At 51.1% G+C, this 19,272-nt stretch overlaps 7 protein-coding genes across 7 annotated transcripts; 3 read left to right on the plus strand and 4 right to left on the minus strand.

Annotated features, from left to right (window-relative positions):
- Positions 1–580: 580 nt before the first annotated feature.
- On the minus strand, positions 581–1,719 carry DEU56DRAFT_940046 (uncharacterized protein; the record flags this gene model as incomplete). The annotated part of the gene is made up of 5 exons (XM_041358882.1): positions 1,404–1,719; positions 1,162–1,353; positions 1,076–1,104; positions 866–1,006; positions 581–810 (listed from the first exon to the last, which is right to left on the minus strand). The coding sequence occupies exons 1-5, from the start codon at positions 1,580–1,582 to the stop codon at positions 581–583; spliced, it is 771 nt and encodes a 256-aa protein (XP_041200670.1). The 5' UTR covers positions 1,583–1,719.
- A 208-nt stretch (positions 1,720–1,927) lies between these two features.
- Positions 1,928–9,279, minus strand: DEU56DRAFT_920375 (uncharacterized protein; the record flags this gene model as incomplete). The annotated part of the gene is made up of 22 exons (XM_041358434.1): positions 1,928–2,291; positions 2,343–2,523; positions 2,580–2,703; positions 2,766–3,134; positions 4,255–4,487; positions 4,540–4,758; positions 5,539–5,803; positions 5,860–6,212; positions 6,454–6,497; positions 6,546–6,667; positions 6,722–6,749; positions 6,815–6,866; positions 6,926–7,048; positions 7,107–7,294; positions 7,364–7,401; positions 7,429–7,594; positions 7,648–7,780; positions 7,834–8,035; positions 8,082–8,196; positions 8,503–8,691; positions 8,753–8,791; positions 9,230–9,279. The coding sequence occupies 22 exons, from the start codon at positions 9,277–9,279 to the stop codon at positions 1,928–1,930; spliced, it is 3,597 nt and encodes a 1,198-aa protein (XP_041200671.1).
- Positions 9,280–11,107: 1,828 nt separating this feature from the next.
- Positions 11,108–13,168, minus strand: DEU56DRAFT_920376 (uncharacterized protein; the record flags this gene model as incomplete). The annotated part of the gene is made up of 7 exons (XM_041358435.1): positions 11,108–11,814; positions 11,854–12,085; positions 12,138–12,332; positions 12,387–12,419; positions 12,468–12,751; positions 12,801–12,978; positions 13,031–13,168. 7 exons carry the CDS (start codon positions 13,166–13,168, stop codon positions 11,108–11,110), a joined length of 1,767 nt encoding a protein of 588 aa, XP_041200672.1.
- A 303-nt stretch (positions 13,169–13,471) lies between these two features.
- On the plus strand, positions 13,472–14,940 carry DEU56DRAFT_920377 (uncharacterized protein; the record flags this gene model as incomplete). The annotated part of the gene is made up of 6 exons (XM_041358436.1): positions 13,472–13,760; positions 13,816–13,929; positions 13,979–14,074; positions 14,124–14,219; positions 14,267–14,698; positions 14,738–14,940. The coding sequence occupies 6 exons, from the start codon at positions 13,472–13,474 to the stop codon at positions 14,938–14,940; spliced, it is 1,230 nt and encodes a 409-aa protein (XP_041200673.1).
- A 116-nt stretch (positions 14,941–15,056) lies between these two features.
- On the minus strand, positions 15,057–17,138 carry DEU56DRAFT_762462 (uncharacterized protein; the record flags this gene model as incomplete). The annotated part of the gene is made up of 6 exons (XM_041350697.1): positions 15,057–16,084; positions 16,135–16,245; positions 16,303–16,406; positions 16,457–16,485; positions 16,518–16,889; positions 16,944–17,138. The coding sequence occupies 6 exons, from the start codon at positions 17,136–17,138 to the stop codon at positions 15,057–15,059; spliced, it is 1,839 nt and encodes a 612-aa protein (XP_041200674.1).
- A 901-nt stretch (positions 17,139–18,039) lies between these two features.
- Positions 18,040–18,216, plus strand: DEU56DRAFT_699239 (uncharacterized protein; the record flags this gene model as incomplete). Its single annotated transcript, XM_041347292.1, has 1 exon — positions 18,040–18,216. A coding segment is annotated over one exon (177 nt), but the record flags the coding sequence as incomplete, so codon positions are not given.
- Positions 18,217–18,309: 93 nt separating this feature from the next.
- Positions 18,310–19,140, plus strand: DEU56DRAFT_750018 (uncharacterized protein; the record flags this gene model as incomplete). The annotated part of the gene is made up of 2 exons (XM_041349497.1): positions 18,310–18,561; positions 18,610–19,140. 2 exons carry the CDS (start codon positions 18,310–18,312, stop codon positions 19,138–19,140), a joined length of 783 nt encoding a protein of 260 aa, XP_041200676.1.
- Between the last annotated feature and the right edge of the window lie 132 nt (positions 19,141–19,272).

The raw sequence follows: 19,272 nt of genomic DNA on the forward strand, positions 1-19,272 counted from the left end.
CGGGGTGACGGGGTGACGCTTGAGGGTTGCAGATGGAGAAACCAAATCGATAGAAACATGTAGGGAAACCGCCAGACGTTGTTCAAGTGTGTCTTTTACCTGGGGTAGCTCTTGGTCGGTGTCCAATTGGACGTTGACTTTGCGCAGGGGTATATTCGAGTATACGAGCACAAAGTGCAGCCCAGGCGGCATGACCCAGGGAGCGTGCAAAGCCACCCAACACAGGTTGGAACTCCACAGGTTGGAACTGCAGAGCTCAATCAACACAGCTTGGAACTATGACGGCGGTCCAACCGCCATAGGGGTAATGGTGGTTGAAGAAGAAGAAAGAAAAATTATGTAATACAAGACCATGTTACTTTGTAGGGACGAGCGTTGAGTATTACTTAAGCTGGTGCAAACAAAACACAACAACCGTCCAACATGTGTATGACGCACTTACTTTGTAGGGATTTACTTTGATATCAGTAGTTTTCCGCGTGACTTTTTCGTAATTTGATGCAAGACAATTCTAGGACCCGCGCTGTTCACCGTTTGTTCACTTCGTTGTGCTTTCCGTACTATTATTTTTCAATTTGTATTACAATACAGCCGAAACGTCATCTACCATAATCTGCAGTAACTCCAACACATCCGCATTACACGAGGTTCTCTTTGGCTGTAGGTACATCAGTCGGCATTCAGGTATTGCAACAAGGGATTTGAGGGATGCGGAAAGGAGGTGCCGTTGAGAGGCGGTCCATGGGTAGAGAGTAGAAGTGATGGCACGGTAGAGTCCGTGGACAGAAGGTGTGAGGTGTGTTAGAACATCTATTATTATAGGAATATCAGAACGCCTGCATTGAAGGGTAAATGAAGTACTTACGATCGGAATCCTTGAGATTTCCAACGATGTCGGCGCCATCAAGAGGCACGACGAGCTGGTTCATTTCTGAGGGGAGGAATACGTTCTGGAGGATAACGAACGAATAGCGCTGGCGCAAAAGACGAGCCAGGTGGCAATGTTCTCAAGATCGGCTGAAGACAATACAAATTAGATAACCATTTCTGCGGGTGTGGAATGCATGTTACTTACTCGGATGAGAGTGAAGGACAGTGTTGGTGCTGCAACTTTACAGACGCGTTAGCAACACATGAGTAACGGGGATCGGTGTGACCTACCTGATCCACAAACTCGCAAAACAATAGACACCTATAAAGTTAAGAAGCACCGAACTAAGTTTTGAACCTGCGAGGCTCAGAACACTTGTAATTAGAATCCGGTATATGTTGGCTTTGCTCAGAGCCGAATAGATTGTGAACCTCCCGATCAGAAGCATGATCGTGGGCGAGAACGTGACAGAGAATATATACCTGGATCATGTACTCAGTATTTCCGATGAGGGTGATTTCGAATAACTTACGTCGTTGCATCGGGCGTAGACAAGGCAGTGCCGTCGTCATCGCAGATGACCAGTAAGCAGCCTAGACCTCTGTCGCCCACAATATGGGTTAGGTTCTCTTCATGCTCTGTGGCGTCGTCTTCTTCGTCGGTGTAAGCTGGGATGGGCGAAATGAACGCCTCAACGCTCGCAATGCCCATCGAGCGGTTCTTCCTGCGCGAACTCTATTTCGAGGTACTTTGGTTGCTAGATGATGTTGAATTAGATGTGATGGAACGAGGAGGAGAAGTGTTGGGAACGAGGGTGCTGCTGGCAGATGCGGCAGACGATGTGCTGGGTTGCTGGCTGCTGGTGCTTCACTACCACCGCTCGAGATATTCGTCAAAAGGATGCGACCTGAAGTGCTCCTCTCGCCTGTTGTCGATTCACTCGGCAAGCGAGAGCTTGACGGGCCTCTGCGCGCGTGGTGGGACACGGGGAAGGGGACGGAGGAGGGAGGCGCCGTCGATGGGGGTGTTACCGTGTCCGACGTGGAGATAGGGACCTTATCTGTAGGAGGCAGCAGCTGGAGCAACGGGAGAAGCGGATGCGGTCGGTTCACTGAAAGCAAGCGCCCTAGCAAATAACGAGTTGGTGCTGGGAGTGGTATAACTCCATGTTATCGAGGGTCTAGTGATGGCGGTCGCAGTGGCGCATGTCCCAGACAGAACTTCTGGTGGAACCGTTGAAGTTTTGGAGGGTGATGATAAATGAGGAGTAACGGCTGCATTGAGTTGAGAAGTTATCCCGACTGGAACAATATCATTCAGGGACGTCTCGGTTGCTTGCTCTGAGGATGAAGGGGTGGAATCGGTGGGCATGTGAAGTGCTGGGTCCTGAGCAGCGTTATAGCCATTCTGGTCAATCAGACTAGCAATTAGGTCAACGTTATCTTGTTCTGGAGGGTCCAAATCAACGTACGAAAACAATTCCTCTGCTTGACGATGCAGTTCTGATCTTGCCAATTCTTCGTCGAAGTTGGATTCACGCTCCATCGGTTCATAGTGCGAGTCTTCTGGAGCATGAAGGTCGAAATCGAGCACAGGTTCATTTTCTGATTCCGGGACTATTGGAGGCGGCGAATGCAAAGGTAGACTGGGCTCTGCAATGGGAGAGACGACGGTGGCTGGTGGGGAGCGAAGACATTGTCGTTATCACTGTCCGAAATGCAAATAACTTCAGCGTCAGGAGGAAGTGTCGGGACCCTTCTTCGTCTAGCAGAATGCGAAGAATCAGTGAGCTCGATGACGCCTTTAGTGGGAGGCAGACGACCGCGCTGAAACTTTCTAAAACTAGGTGAAAACATTAAGGCTGTGGAGTAAAATGGAAGGAAATGCAACTGACCTCTTTGCACGCGAGTAGCAGCGGTACCGTAATGAGATCGAGGACATCGTCACCCAGTGTTTTCGGACTGGATGTGATGTAGTTGGGACGACGAACGGCGGTCGGATGAACTGGAACGATTGACTCCAATTCAAAATCGTTGGAAGGACTACGATGAAGACGAGTGTGCGGAAGGTTGGAGCTGAAAACGCTGGAGAGAGGGGAGGATGTGTACGTGGATTTCATGCTCGAGGACGAAGCAAGAGGCTTTGGAGTGCGGAGAGAACGCATACGCGAGGCGGAGGCATTTACAACGCCCACCTTGGGGATACCAATGCATCCTACGCTGCGTGCTCCGGGGCCGTCTTTCGCATGTCCAGAGCCGAGGATCTACAACGATAGGCTCTGGATGTTCATGCAATGCGAAGCTCGACTGCCCTGATACGCTCCTTGGTTGTAAATGCAGGCATAAACCTGTGGAACTCAAATGAGAGACCCTGAACCGAGTGGACTGATGATTCGACTTTGATGGGCAGCTTGACGGTATTTCTATGGCAAGGAAAAGTGTGAGGAAAGTTATGAGAATCAATTAGGAGGCCAACGTACAATCTAATCTCGTGTATTTCCTCACTCCGCGCGCGTAGTGCAGCACCCATAAATTGTGGCTGGTTTCGTCATTCTTGACATTCCGTGCGGTCTGTGTGATTGTTAGTGACATTAAGGGCGCCAAGGTCGACAGTTAGCGCACCTGCAGTTTCTCATATTCAGACCTCTATCGAGGCTGGAGATCTGCGAGCCAGGACACAAATTGACCATGGAGAGCCAAGGGTCGCTTGGCCGGAACGAATCTATTTCTTCCAGCCAAGATTTCGAGTCTCCTTTACTCCCCAGGCTGCTGTGATTACAACTGCACGTGATCCCTAGAAGGAAACGAACTTTATAGATATAATAAACAGCTAGGAGACAATGAACTAGGAAAAATGCGCACCTCGGTCTTGTTGGTTTCCTGGTTTCCTCTCAGCGCGCCATCTTTCCAAGCTCTATTCCAATTCTTCAAGTTTGGCCCTCGCGGTCTGCTCGTGGCGTTAACACTAAGAAACATCCGCTAGGATACGGGACTCACATTGCGCGATGTTCGACTACTGGTTTCACTGAGGACAGGGTTGTGTTGGGGACGCTTAGGAACCGCGCAAGACAATCTCTCCTTCAATAAGCAGGGGACGACAATTGTTCCTCATCTCGCATAATCTTCAGCCATGTCTTCGGAGTAAGCTTCAGGCCAACGATAACAAGTTTTGTGGACGTCAGCAAAGTAACGATTTGATGTACATCGGTGGGACGTGGAAGAGAACGCAGGGGAAGAGCGGTCATTGCAAGAACTGTGTTGCGTGGTCGTCTTCTGCGGCGAAAGGAAAGGTGATCAAGTGCGTTCTGGTGTGATAATGGATTTGCGGGATGACCAGTGACACTAGCTGTGGTAGGGGGACGGGCCGTGCTCATCAGCAGAGACCGCAGCTGTATGACGGCCAGCAACGAAGGATCTGCTGATGATACGCGAGCCTGGAAGATGTCCTTCCTGGCGGCCAGATGCGACAGTGGCAAGAGAAACAGGTGTCATGGTTCGAGCTGCAACTTCAGGAGTTTTCAAGTTGAAAAGTTGGATATAGCCCGTAGTATGCCCAGATGCGACAAACGTATGGTCGTTTGACAGCGCGATCGCAGAGACAGGCCCAACAGTTGATCCTGAATGGGTTTGATTAGATGACGAATATCATTTCAACAGATTTCAAATTACCAGACGAGTCACTGCCACATATGCACTTCAATGTTTGCTTGAAGTCAAAAACGAATATCTGGCCCTTGTCTGTCCCAACGCAAATAAACCCATTAGCAGTCAGGACCAAGGGAGCTCCTGTGAGAAGATCCCGGAGGGGAATGTGTATGTGAGTGTGAGTGCGAGGGGGATGGGGGTGAGGTGGTGAAGATGTTTGGACTGCGTTCGCTTGGGATCGGGCTTTGAGGGACGGGTGAACGCGAGGCGGAGGCGTTTACAACGCCCACCTTGGGGATGCCAATGCATCCTACGCTGCGTGCTCCAGGGCCTTCTTTCGCATGTCCAGAGTCGAGGATCTCTCTAACAACTTCGACCCGCCTTCGTCCCTCATTCACAGCGCGAGCTACTTCTTCCACTTCTGCTTCGCCTCTCTCAGTTTCTCCAGACCTTCATTTCCCGCCTTCAAATTCCCAAAAGCCTCGCCTATGCTCTCTGAAGCTATTACAACGAGAGGCCCTGGATGTTCATGCAATGCGAAGAGATGTGTTACATCGCGAGTAGGGCCCGTTTGACATCGTGCTCCTAACGAGGTGATCCCTGCCGAGAAAACTTCCAGGTCGGATGGGGAGAGCTTGCGTACGAGATGATGGATATCATACAACGCGAGGAATGACTATGACTATTTACTCACATCGGTGGCACACGCAACGATGCCTGAAAAATCATAGTTGGATCAGGCGAATAGTACTGCTCTCTGAAAACGATTATCAATGGCCTTGATACTAGCCTAAAAGGCAAAGTACACTCACAACTGAAGATTCCAGAGGAATATGGACTATGCTGCGCTGTACCCACATACCCGATACTACATGCAAAGATCCCGCGTGTTCGTGCTGAGTCCGTGATCCAGCAAGGGCAATAAGATGGGAGTGTGGTGGTGCGCTCGTAGTTGAGGTCCAGCAACCCTGAAAGCTCCTTGCGCTGTGGCCCTGGTATTGAAGATAAAATAACATAATGCACATCGCTGGAGATGGCCATACTGCTCGAGCCTCAGGGTGCTCGACGGCGACGTGAGAGGAGGCGTGACGTGACACGACACGTGCATCACGTAGCGTTGTTGGCAGCCGATGCAGATGAAGTTCGGAGTCGGGTTAGGGTTCGGAGAAGGGGGCAGAAGGCGAGCTTTGCGATGCTTGGTCTTCTCCTGTGTGGTGGGCAGTTTGCTAGACGACTTCCCGCTAGCTTTAGACTCGACGCTAGAGGGAGGCTCATCCTCTGCAGAGCTCTGCTCGTTGATATCGCTGAGATTCTTTACACCATCTGCATTGGCCCTTTTTGCACCTCCACGACGTTATCAGACGCATTAGATGTAGTGCTTTCTCGTATGATCGTCGAACGTTTGCGCGGTACCGGTTTTGTGAGTCTTGAGCTACCATTATCAATACCTGTTGCGGTACCCTCTTCTTCGACGGTGACATGCTGAGGTGATAGTTTCCTCAACTTCTCCGAGGATTTTGTTTTCGGCTTCGGGTTCTGTTGTCTCACTGACTTGGAAGGGGAAATGTATTCGTCGTCGACATTCATGGCTGCACCGGGCGCTATGTTGCCAGCATCGCCAAGGTTGGGGCCCTCGTCATCGCCGAAATTAACTGCAATCTCCACCTCTCTATCGTCTCTCACACTCATATCTGTAGCTGGGGGAGGAGTGAGAGCAGGGTGCGTCGGCCTTAAATGCTACTGGCTGGGACGAATTCTGAGGCGAGCCATCCTCAAACTCATCGATGGTCTTTGGCTTCGACTTCCTGGATGCAGTCTTAGCTTTACTAGTGGTGTTGGAGTCTTGGTGGATGAGGTGACGGGCTCCACGTTATCAATCATGCTCCTACGATACTCTGCATCCCTCGCCTCCTCTGAGTCAATATCAAAGGGACCGACTCCCTGGCCGACGACCTGCGCGTTGTGTTTTAGTCGAAGGAGAACTATGAGCCATCAGTATAATTGTGAATTTTCTATTTCGAAATGCTTACCAGCCAGCGACCAGGACCTTGTTGCTCTGACTCATACTCGGCGTGAACCTTCCGCCCATGATTTGAATAAGTTTCTTCGGATAATGTCGCACGGCGCCAGAATAGTTGGTGACAGTGATCTCCTGAGCGGCAAGTGAGAATACTGAACCGCAGAGTGCATGATGGGTTCTGCTCACGCATTCGTTAAGACCAGAAATACCTCCTCTTGGAAAATTCTCTGCGATCAGCTGCCTCGATTGGTATAGGACTGCTCAGTCTTGTCTCGCCACTCCTTTTTGTCTTTTTTCCCACTTTCCCCAATTTCTAGATGACCGTCGTCCACTGTGACCAGCATGACAGGTTGCAAGACTTTGAGATCAGGCTACAAGATGAGGATGTACATGTGCCGGAGCGTGATTTGGTGGATTGGGAACTTGAGCTAGGTGCGTTGGACCCAGGATTCGAAACTTTCGAACCCGAGACTGGGCGTTTAGTACATGAGAGACCGAATGGGGGAGGATAACCTGGAACAAAAGAGGATTTGAATAATTTGCAAGGAGATTACAAAGTAGGAGAACACACCTGTCGCCAAGCTCATAGACACATCCGTGAGGAGTGCCAAATCGCTTGCATAGGCACGTTCAGAGGTAAGAAGCTCGAGGAGAGCATGCCGGTGTTTCGTGAGGGCTGGTGGGGGTGTAGGGAGGAAGATGACGCTGTCATTAGATCTTCCTCTGAGCGTTGTTGGCTTGTCATCGCGCGTGGATACTCTGATAGCCCAAGACGGTTGTCAGTTCGTGGTCTTGATTTCACTGCATACTTGGCAGATAGGTGCGCACCTTGGAAATAACGAGTGCACGAAGCCGCTGACTGATTTCTGAGATGACCAATGAGATTATCCTACGTCCTGTGCTCTCCGCAGTGCAATGGTGAAATGCATAGACCCTTTGAGGATTTCGCATAGTAATACAGCTACTGGAGGGGGATGCAACGGGTGTGGAGGCGTCGTTACACGAGAGTAGTGCATCACGATGGACAGGGTCGCGTTTTGAACAGCGAGGGTGATGAGGCTGATACGTGGGAAAGTCAGCCATCTGCAGACCGAATACCCGATTGAACTCACGATGTGTATTTCAGAGGCATTGCGCAGATGGTTAGATGTCTCTGAGTTGTTTCTGGTAGGGCTGCGTGCAGATGCTGGCTGAGAAGTAAGCCAGATGATTTGGGGGAGAGCCCTGAGGGAGGAAGCAACGGGGCTAGGCGTGGGCTGGGAGTCGTGGAGCCGAGAATATTGGCAGGTTTAGTTTACCCTTGGAAATGAGGCCCAAGAATGGGAGCAGTAGAGGCAATGGAACACCGAGAACTTCGTGCTCATACGAAGTACCGCCCAGCAAGAATGCCGATAGCAAAGTGTATCGTGGACGGGGCAGAGAGATCGCGGTGGATGGTTGGCTTGGGCCAGGAGATAGGCTTGCGTATCCAGGTGGCGGCGGTGAGAAGTGGTGCGATAGCTGTCCACGTATGAGGCTGGTGCGTAATGACACGTTAGGCACCAACAGTGGTCCAAACGAGTGCCTGACCAAAGAAACGAAGAAGAGTAGTACAATTCGCGACGTAGGAATTGTATTGTTGAATATCTGGAGTTGCGGCCTCGCGCACGATCAAAGAATCGCTAAAGTGGTTATTGAATATTGCTGGTTAGGGGCGAGGGAATGCAGGAACCCAGAGTATGGAGAAGAGATAGGCTGAGGCGATCGCACTAAGACAGGCGAGTAGGCGGGCAAGTAATAAATCTAGCGCGTAACAGTATGGGCACAGTTGAATCGCCGTGGTTCTCAAGAGAAGCTCGTGCCTGACTGGACATGCCTCCAGCGCAGAGGGGAATCAAACAGAGATGGCAGTAAGGCCGAAAGGGGTGCAGCCTGGGATGTTGGGGTAAGAATATGTTGTAAACGCGCTGAATGATTAATAGACTTACTGTGAAAACAGTTGTGATTGTAGATGCCAACCTCCAGATGTAATCCTGTTCGCTTGCTCCGGATTCTCAGCAATGTTACTGCCGACGCCTTGATAAAACGCAGTTGCAAAACGAGGAACCCTCAAATTGATGAGATCGGATAGCGGCGGGACGTTCTGAGGTGTAAGGAGACGCTGATGGAGTGTTGGGCTTGACTGGCAGTGTCGACAGCCACGTAAAGGGCTTCACGTGCAGTGAAGACTGCGATTACATATTGTCTTGGGATGGTGCATGGTCTGCTGAGACGGCACTGTAAGATAAAGTGTGAGTATTTGACTGATTAAACAAGGGCGAGGCCATAGCGCAGAACGGACCAGCGTGTTTATGGGTTAATTAGGGGGCAGTAAACGCACATATGGATGAGGCACTTGTAGTTTGCTGCTTCGATCTCCTTCATGTCCCCAATACCCAACGTTGTGGCGCAAATTTGAGACAAGACGTCAATCTATCCTTCATGATGGAGAGGTTCGTCATCTGCTTGGGGTTTGCGGGCCTGCAAGCACAGGTTTAGCGTCAGAGTGAGCACGTCACCATTGCAGATTGGGTTGCAGGAGCTGCCGATGGGGGAGGAAGGCACGCGTGCTACAGTGGACTGGGAGGAAGGACAATGAACTGATCTACAACTGTGAATCGAGTTAATCGATTAGTCCCGAGTGAAAAATACGGGGATAGATGTAAGAATACCTACTCGTCAAATGCGTTTACCAAAGACGATTGGAGTGAGAGAAGCGCAGCCATGACTGACTGACAGCAGGTCCGTGCAGCGCTGTGAAGACTAGTAAATTTGCGGATCGCTGGTGAGACAACGAGTTATAATAAAATGAAAAATAATCGTACCTGCAGTCGACGATCAGACCAGTTGAAAATGGTAGCCAGAGTTTATGCACAACGCGGAAGTGGATATCAACGAGAAAGAGGAGAGATCGACCCAAGCGTTTGCGCTCGGGCCAAGTAGAAATATCGACGAGCGTTTGCGCTCGTCGACAAAAAAGAGAAAATCAGCACGAGCGTTTGCGCTCGGGCCAACTAGAAAGATCGATGAGCGTTTGCGCTCATCATCGACAAGCGTTTGCGCTCGTCGACAAGAAAAAGAAGATCATCGACGAGCGTTTGCGCTCGTCGACAAAAAAGGGGAGATCGGCACGAGCGTTTGCGCTCGGGCCAAGTAGCGACGTCAACAAGCGTTTGCGCTCGTCAACGATGAGCTAACCCCTATAGCGCAAATAGGGGAACATCGTGGTTAGGGAAAGAGAAAGAAAAATTACGTAACGTGCAGCAATGTTTGTTTGTAGGGAACAACATTGAATATTACATAAGCAGAACAATACAACTCGATTCAAAGGCTCTAGTGTTGATACACAAACATTACATAACCACATACTGCAGTCACTTTACCCTTGATAGAAACAGACAGCCGAGGTTGAAATATCCCTGTTCTACACAGGCCAGCGGATGTGGGCCGATGAATGTATTGTTCTGTTAAATACAGGTGGGCCGACACCAAGTATTTATCTGATACAATCAATGGGCCCATGGTGTGTGGTATAGTAGATAAGTGTAGACATTCTATTGACTTTGGTAGATAGTGTATGGTAGGTATTGTATGAAATATGTACCTGATATGAACGGGTCGGCCGGTCGGGAGTGTGTATCTGATACCAACGGGTGGGCCGGTCAAAGAGTGTAGTATGTAGTGTAGTAGATAAGTGTAGACTTTTCTATTAACCTTGACAGGTAGTGTAAACAGTATGTACCTGATTTGAACGGGTGGGCCGAATGGGCAGTTGTGCCGATATGTACAGATGGGCCGAGGTGGTATAAATCATGCCCCGGACCCCCTCGGTAAAAAGATGCTCGGTAACATAGCCCCTCGGTCAAAAGATGCTCGGTGACATACCCCCTCGGTAAAAAGATGCTCGGTGGTATATCAAGAATATGTCAGTCAGTCAACATGTTGAGATTGAGTACATATCATCCGCAACATACTTGCAAAGTCAAATCACAGTGAAATCGGTCGGTCGGTCAGATCACAGTCGGTCAAGACAATCGGTCAACATACAATCGGTAAAAATACACTCGGTGACAAAATACATTTGGTCTTGCAAAGTGAAATCACCAGTCGGTGAAATCGGTCGGTCGGTCAGATCACAGTCGGTCAAGACAATCGGTCAACATACAATCGGTAAAAATACACTCGGTGACAAAATACATTTGGTCTTGCAAAGTGAAATCACCAGTCGGTGAAATCGGTCGGTCGGTCGGATCACAGTCGGTCAAGACAATCGGTCAACATACAATCGGTAAAAATACACTCGGTGACAAAATACATTCGGTCTTGCAAAGTGAAATCACCAGTCGGTGAAATCGGTCGGTCGGTCAGATCACAGTCGGTCAAAAGACAATCGGTAAAAATACAATCGGTCATGCAGAGAAATACTGACACTTAGCGCACAAAGGTAACACTAGCCGTAACCATTTCATTCCAAAGTGATATATACAGGCGTTATTTTCGCCGACCGACACATTCTATAGTACAAGTAGGTATTGTATGTAGATTGGTACATAATTAGGGCAGGGAGCGCGCAGCAGAAACAGGTGAAGAAGATGAAACATCTGCACCAGCTTGACCAGGAACAGATGAAGAACCGGCAATGGTTGACTCCATTTCAGCCTGTCCGGATGTGAAGGTGCCGCCCTGCATGTCAGGACGACCGACCATGGCAGACGCCGATGACTGGCCGGTAGGAGGAACCGAAGGGCCGAACACACTGGGGAGGTACCTCCTCCCCAATTGGCTGGCGGTGGAACCACCGATGTGGCTCATCCTCGGCGGTGGGAATACGTGGTTCATGGCGACCCGCTCCTGCCGAACTTGCTCAACCATGCCGGACAGTCCTCGCACAGTTTCCGCGGAGAAGGCGAACTCGTATTGAAGTTGCGACATTTCAGCGCGCATGGAGGCGATGCGAGTTTCAAAGTCGTTCTCCATCGCGTCGAGCCTGGAAGTAAGGCCAAGGACCATCTGGTAAATCTCGGCGTTTGTCGGCGACGATGATGCCGAAGGAAGGGAAGGGAGGTCGGCAGAAGGAGTCGGCGGGGGAATGGGGATGGGGGCGGCATCGGCATCGGGCTCTTGCCAATGCTCGGCAGGGAAGTCGGCGGCCGATGCGAGGACGCGAGGTTCATCGAGGACGATGGGTTCCTGGGGAGCAGTCTCAGCCGACATCTCAACGTCGATGTCGGCAGCTGCGGCGACCGGCGCATCTATCGGGACTAAGTAAACGACATGAGATTGACAAGAAAAGAACTTACTGCCATCTTCCTCGGACTCGACTATGGGAGTGGCAGCACGCACACTTGAGGTCGCTCTGGTGTTCCTGGAGCGAACCCTGGACCTGGATGCCCGCGCGGGCCTGGATGAGACCGGTCGGTCGCATTTCACCTTCATGATGTGGCACCTGGTGCAGGCCTTGGCGACCTGCCCAGTCTTGCCGACATAGACGAGGCAAGGTGCCGTTCCACACCTCTTGCAAGGAGGATTGTACTGTTGGGAGGTTAGTCGGTGTTGTCAGTCGGTGAAATCCAACACAACTCACAGTTTCGGCGTTGGGATCGGCCTTTGGATCGGCCTTGGTGTTGGCATCTTCATCCTCATCCTCATTCTGATCTTCATCGTCATGTTTATCTTCATCGGCCTTTGCCATCTGTCGGCCTCTGGTGGGCTTGGCAACTTCCTTCTCCTCCTCCTTTCCTTTACCCTTGGCCAGGGTGCGAGCGATCTTCTCATCGGCCTGTGACTCATGATTGCTGAGCAGGGAAGAGAGACAGGAAGACGAAAATCTCACCTGTTTGGGGGCCGGCGCGGCATTTGTTGACTTCTAGGGATAGTCAGTGGCTAGGTCAACATTTGAAAAATAATTATTTACCTTTGTCACAATAACTGTTCCGGTGGGAAGGTCGGCGTCATCCTCGGTGTCGGTGAGGAGTGCCTTTGACTTTGGCTTAGGGACCTTGGGCTTCTTGCTGCGTGGAGCGGCCACCGGACTGTCAGACCGGCGCTTGCGAGTTTCACGAACAGGCCTTTTGCCCTTGTCGGCGGTCGGTTCAGGTGCGACCGAAGTGGTTGGTGGAGGGGCGGTGGGAAGGATATCGATGGGAGGAACGGAGAGTTTCTTTGATGGTGGTCCGGTGGCGGGTTTACCGCCTTTCACTGGGAAGATGTCAGGATGCCGATACTGAGAAGAATTTAACCGACTTACCATAGCCAACGGTCTTGGCAAAGAAAGGATGAGAATGTATCCGGGGATCATCATCCCGGACTCGCTTCCAGTCCGGAGCAATGGACTTGTTCATGGTGTCCCGCACCTCGGCTGCCACAGACAGCAGGAATGGCGGGATGACCGAGGCATTTCGGCCATGGTCCTTCAGAGCTTGAGACTGGGAAAGATCGGTACATGAATAAAACTAAAGTAGAAACAGAACAACTCACCACTTTACGAGCGACGTCATGCGACCTGTCAACTGACACGCTTCCATCCGATTGGAAGACTATGATCCGCTTGATGTCGTGACGCAGATTGGTCTCGGCGAGCACCAAAGCAGAGTCGGATTCGAATTGGAACGGCATGGTTAATAGAAGATCAAAAAAATGTAGTCGGAATATACTGGTGTTTAAGGAGCTATGTAGGTAAAGAAGAAACCGAAGGACAAGTTTTGGCCGAGTTATATAGGGAATGACTTTTTGTGGATGTGGATTGAACTTCAAAATAATAAGTCCGCAGATGTAAAGCGTGTGATCGGCACGATGTAACGCCACCGGCAGTTGCCGAGTTGTGGAACGTGGCGTGTGACTTGGGCATTGTTGATCCAAATCGGGGTTTCAGTGGCACAATCACCTTCCACACGGCAAGCTATACCGAGTGCCAACACTATGGATTCACCCGAACATCCGATTGACAAAGCTCGTAGAATACAAGAAGAGCGCATCAAAGCCGATCGGAACTATTTTGTGACGTGGGATCGGTGGATTCCGCCAAAGCTGTGGCCGACTCCATTCCCTCAAAAGAGTTGGATTCCTGTTGGCCTCAACACCTTTCCCATTCCCCCCAAGCGTCCCATCCCACCCAAAGCGAAATCACCCATTGACTATCCTACATCACTCATGCCATCAAGGAAGAAATCAGCGGCAGAGCTAGCCAAGCAATACTTCGGACATGAACGTAAGTGATGACTTGCTAACACTTCGCTTTAACCTTTACTAATGAATGAAATAAGAAATTGACATGTGCTGGGACATTGAGGCCGATGAAGTGCCGAAGGTAGCGACGCCGACTGCCAGCGCATCGGCAAACCCAGAATCACTTGCCGAGGTGAATTTCGGCAATGAACGTAAGTCCTTTTTGTGATCGACCAGCGATAATTATTGACGAAATATTAGAATTCGACACGTGCTGGGGCGCCGAGGAGGATGGAGTACCGAAGGTGGTGACGCCGACTGCAAGTGCGTCGGCCGAACAGCAATTTGGCAGCGAAAGTAAGTCCTTTATGTAATGGACCATCCATGATCACTGATGACATGTAAGAATTCGAGATGTTGTGGGGCACCGAGGTAGATGAAGTGCCTCAGCTGGTGACCCCGACTGCAAGTACCTCGGCCGAACTGCAATTCGGCAATGAAAGTAAGTGCACTTCATGTGTCCAATTGCCGATTTCTGACCGATCACAGCATATGACATGGGCTGGGATGGCGAGGGAGATCCCGCACCCACCGATTCTCCCACTCAAGCTGCAGGTCAGTATGACCTGTGTTGGGATGACGCCGAAGATGCGCCGACCTATGACATGTGTTGGGACGACGCCGAGTCGGCACCGACGGTTGCTGGTGCAGTTTTGGCAGCTGCAGATATGCCATGGGAGGACCCTTCTGCATCGGCAGCCGACTTTAAAGGTGAATGTCGGCAATCAATGCAGCCTACAGTGGATCTGGGCGAAGGGCCGAGCACTGGGCCGGTAACCTCGGGCCGGTCGGGAATATCACCTGTTGTATCCTCGGCACTGCGAAATCGGTCACCGAGCGAGATTCTCACAAGACATGAGGAATTGCTGCGCCGAGCCGATGAAAGGCTTCAAACAATTGATGCCCTGATGGGGCAGTCAGGTAAGTGTTTTTACCGAGTGTTGAAAGCCAATGACCAAGGCCAATTGTCCCCAGATGTGACAGATGCAGACCGGCATCTCATATCCTCCTACAGGGATGCGCGGGACCGATTTGCTGGAGCCAGGGAAGATATTGCTAGGATTGAGCATATGATGACTATGGCCAATCAGGTTAATGATCCTTTAATTATATTGCAACTGGGGTTGAAGAAAATGGGGAGTGGAAAATCCACTGCCCAGTAGTCTAGCAGACCTTGTACTACCATGTTTTATATACCAAGTCCGACAAATACCAAGTACCGATTTATATGATGACCGAGTGCCGATGATGACACATGACAAAGACACAACACCGCTGACTACTGGATGTACCTCTGTGGCTTTTGCCTGGCTCTGGGACCAAGCGAGGTGTCAGCCTTACTCCTGGTGCGCTGCGCCGGTGCATCATCCACCGACTTCGCTGCCGACCGGGTGACTCTGGTCTTCTTCGGCGATCGGTCTTCCTCGGTCGGTGATGCAGCTCTGACAGCTTTGGTTTTCTTTGGCACCTGGTCCCGCTCTGCTGTGGGTGTGCGAAGATGTTCAAGACCCCGACGAGCTGAATGTGGGCCGAAGCCGCGAGCATGGTGGCTGGCCTTGGTTGCAATACCGTTGGGAGTTTCATCCTCTGAACCCTCGGCGATCTGTGCAGCCGGCTGGCTGGTCTTGGCTGCGGCAGATGGTTTGCCGGGACGTGAGATTGACCCTGCTGAGTGCCCGATCGGTCGGGAAGCAGGGGCCAAGTCCGGCCTAGTTGACTTGGCGGTTAGCTCAACTCTTGCAGTCTTCCTCAAGCTCTTGGCCGGTCGTCGGTGATCGAACTCGGACTGGTTACCATCTTGGTCACTAATACGGGTAGCATGCTTGGATGGATTCTTCTTCTTGGTCGGCGGGGTATGAAATATGTTATCGGCGGGGGATTGGTCCTCGGAGGAACTGATGTGCGCTTGTCTGGTGGACCTCGGCCGATCTTTGACAAGTCGGGACCGCCGAGCTCCAACTTGTCCAGGTGGGGAGTTTGCAACTGCGGCCGATGACCTTCTGGTTGGCTGGGGGCGCGCACTTTCATCGTCGGCATTACCGTCAGAGTCATCTGAGTCGGGAATGACAGGTGAGTGCATCTTGCCCTTGTCATCCATCCAGGCCTTGAACTGGAATGAGACGCCGACCTGGCTCTCCTGTCGGTCATACCAATAGTCCAACAAGGAGTCGGCTTCCTTCCGCTGCAGTTTGGATGGCTCCTGAATCTGAATGTCGTCCGGCAGGTATAAGCTGGAAATGAACCTTGATTGTCCCTTCATGATGTCGGTCCAAGGTACCGGGACCTTCGGCTTTCCACAGCATCTTCCTATAGCGGGATATCAGAAGGTGGCACAGTTTCTATGATGTAATGCTTACTGTAATGGATGGTTAGGAAAGACCGAATCATTCCCTTCTTCGTTTCATGGTATGGTTTGGGTCCCCGGCGAGTGGCTCCCAGCACAATGCCGTCCTGATCTTGGTCCTGGTCTGGATGGACATGATGCCGATTAGAGACTGAGCCTCTGATACAACCCCAAGACTCACCAAATACCTCACCAATGAAATCCTCCCATGCCGGTAGGATGACCTGCCAGTCCTTGTATTTCATGAAGCTGGAGCCCTTGCCGAGCTGTTCATTAAAGTCGAATCTAATGCACCATGTCAGCAAGATCACCGACCGACCGACCGACCGACTCACCCAGATGTCAGGAGGCCGCCCTTCTGGTCCTTCCAAGATCCCAAGACAAAGAGTCTCATACCGGCCTGAGTGAACATCTCTTGGCGAAGTTCTTGATCAATTTCTCTCCCTTTTTCTGAGCTGTCTTGGCCTGGACAGCGGCGTCGGGCGCTTCATTTGTCCATTGGTCGGCCTTCTCCTGCGCTTCCTCCAACTCCTTCTCATTCAGACCTTTCATGATTGCGGTCATCATCGGTTGATACCTCCTCAGGACTTCCTTCTGGTCCGGCTTCTCCCCGGTCTCCTCCTCAACTTCATCCCGTATTTGCTGAAGGATGTCGGCCTTTCTCTGCTGTTCGATGACTCTGCGCGCTGTCCATTTCTTCTGGAACTTCATCGGTGGTTTGGCATCGGCCTTGTGCGCCTTGTGATTGTGGAACCACTGCCTGTATGTCTGTTGGTGATCAGTGTGAAGGAGCATGACCGACGCCGAAGCCGAAACACTCACCTGTTTCCGACGCTTCAAGAGCTCCTTGTCCATTGTCGGAGCCAAGAGTTTGGCCTCTCTGGCGGCCGCCTTAAAAATCAATCTTCGCTCCGTCCCACTGGCCTTCTCCCATTCATCAACATGGGACCGCAGAGCCGTGGTCTCTCGGTCGTTCAACCGAGGCTGATCCCCTGTCTTTACCTTTGTCCGAGCCATTTCACAGCGTGCAGCTTATAGTAAAGACCTGTAAATGTGGGTGAAGGGGAGGGTTGGGAAGCTTGAAGGAAGAAAAAATGTAGGGCAGGGTCCAGTGAGCAATGCTTCCGATGTGTGACATGCCTGTGCCATAAGAGCACGTAAGGCTTATATTGTGCCGAATAAGATAATTTACATTGCTGCAGGACTCGTTCGAGCAGTTTAAACACATAGGTTGGTGTTTGCAGGGAACTTAGAGGTCATGTAAGTGCTCTAGAAGTAATTATCCATGGAATGACTGTGAACAATACATATCCCGGCATGAAAATACCTGCGGATGATTTACCCGAGATCAAAGTGACTATTACATACAATAATGCATTGGATTTAGCGTCTGGCAATTGCATGCAACAGCCAACTGTCCTAAAGTCTAAGCATCCTATTCCAAACAACGCATCCAGGCAATCCCAAACCGACTTCGGTCCATGGTCAAGTCAAAGCCAAAGTCCTGGAGTCCACCGAAGGCATCCTCTTTGGTTCGGTGGGTGGATAAGAGAACAACTAGGGGAGATAAAGGTCGATTTGTCAATGCTAGACGTGAAAACAGAAGCAAATCAGTGCATTCATCCCCCAGGAAATCACCTACCAAGCAGGGATCCACCAGAACACTTCATCGGGAGGATGACTATCAACACTACGACCTCGGCGATTACAACTTGGAGCCTTGTCGGCTTCGAAAGTCCATGGCAAGCTCACCATTGCCTTTCCTCTTTCCATTTATTGATGCCGAGTATCTATCAAGAGTCAAAATGACTACCTGCGTCAGTGGAAGGATAAGACTGATGACTACTTGGACCTGCTCCTTCGCCGGGAGGGTCCTCCTTCCGACAGAACTTGCTCGGTCTGTCCAAAGGACGGAGTCTACAAATGTGACGGCTGCATGGGCAAGCCTCTCTTTTGCACTCATTGTTGTAGGACTGCTCATAGCCGCATGCCATTCCATCGGATCAGTCAATGGAATGGAGGATTCTTCGAGGACACTTCCTTGACCAAGATCGGTCTGGAAATCCATCTCGGTCATGCAGGAGAGCCTTGCCCCGGGATGACCGACGACTGGTATGACACAGATGATGAAGGGGATCATTTGACCGAAGGACCTTGGATACCCCTGGTCAACGATCCTCGCACTATAATGGTCGTGGATACATCGGGGCTCCACTCCTTGACCATCAGATTGTGCCAGTGTCCCGGGGCGCCGAGTGCCGACATGCAATTATTCGAGATCGGCCTCTTCCCAGCATCCTTCATTTCGCCGAAGACAGTATTCACATTTGCTGTGTTGGACGACTTCCTGTTGGACAATCTGGAATGCGGCACGTCGGCAATGAATTACTACAGTAAGCTAAGGCGTGTCACCTCCAGCGTCTTCCCTCATTTGGTGCCGGTGAGTGATGCCGATGTGCAGCACTTCATCGCTGATTGTTGTCGACAGGACCGATACCGGGAATTGATGCGGGTCGGCAGACAGTGGCGACAACTCAAACAGCTCAAGTGGCATGGGTTCGGCCATGAGAAGCGAAAGCCAAAGGCAGGGGAGCTCGCCCTCTTCTGTCCTGCATGTCCGCAGTCCGGCGTCAATTTCCATTTGGCAGACAGGAATCGGTCCGACCCTGCCTGGCTGTATTCCAGGTCTTTGGTGATGGATGGCAATTTTAAGGCCGAGCACTTGCATCCTGCCAATCCGACCGACGAGGTGGCCTTGACCGACGGCTTGGGATTCATGGTCGGCGATGCCCGATACAAAATGCATCTCGCCGAGGCGCAGGATACCAATCAAAGATCTGATTGCAACAATCACCGAGCGGTCAACCAAGCAAATGCATCTCGGCACAAGCTCGAAGCAACCGGCATCGGCGGGTGTGCTTGCGCCAGACATGGATGTTTCGTTCCCCATTCCATGGTGGACTTTCAAAAGGGGGAAAGGTTCGTCTTTCTAAACGCTGCATTGGCCGGGTTGAACTGATGCGTCGGTCTGGCCGAAGGCAGATGAACATGGATTATGCGCTGTGCCAAGCCCTGTCCTACAAGACCGACGGCATCGACCGAGCATTCACATTCTACGACATTAATTGTCAATACCACAAGCATCTCAACA

This window comes from Suillus clintonianus, assembly GCF_016758775.1.
Source record: "Suillus clintonianus strain FC179 chromosome Unknown DEU56scaffold_230, whole genome shotgun sequence".
NCBI lineage: Eukaryota > Fungi > Basidiomycota > Agaricomycetes > Boletales > Suillaceae > Suillus > Suillus clintonianus.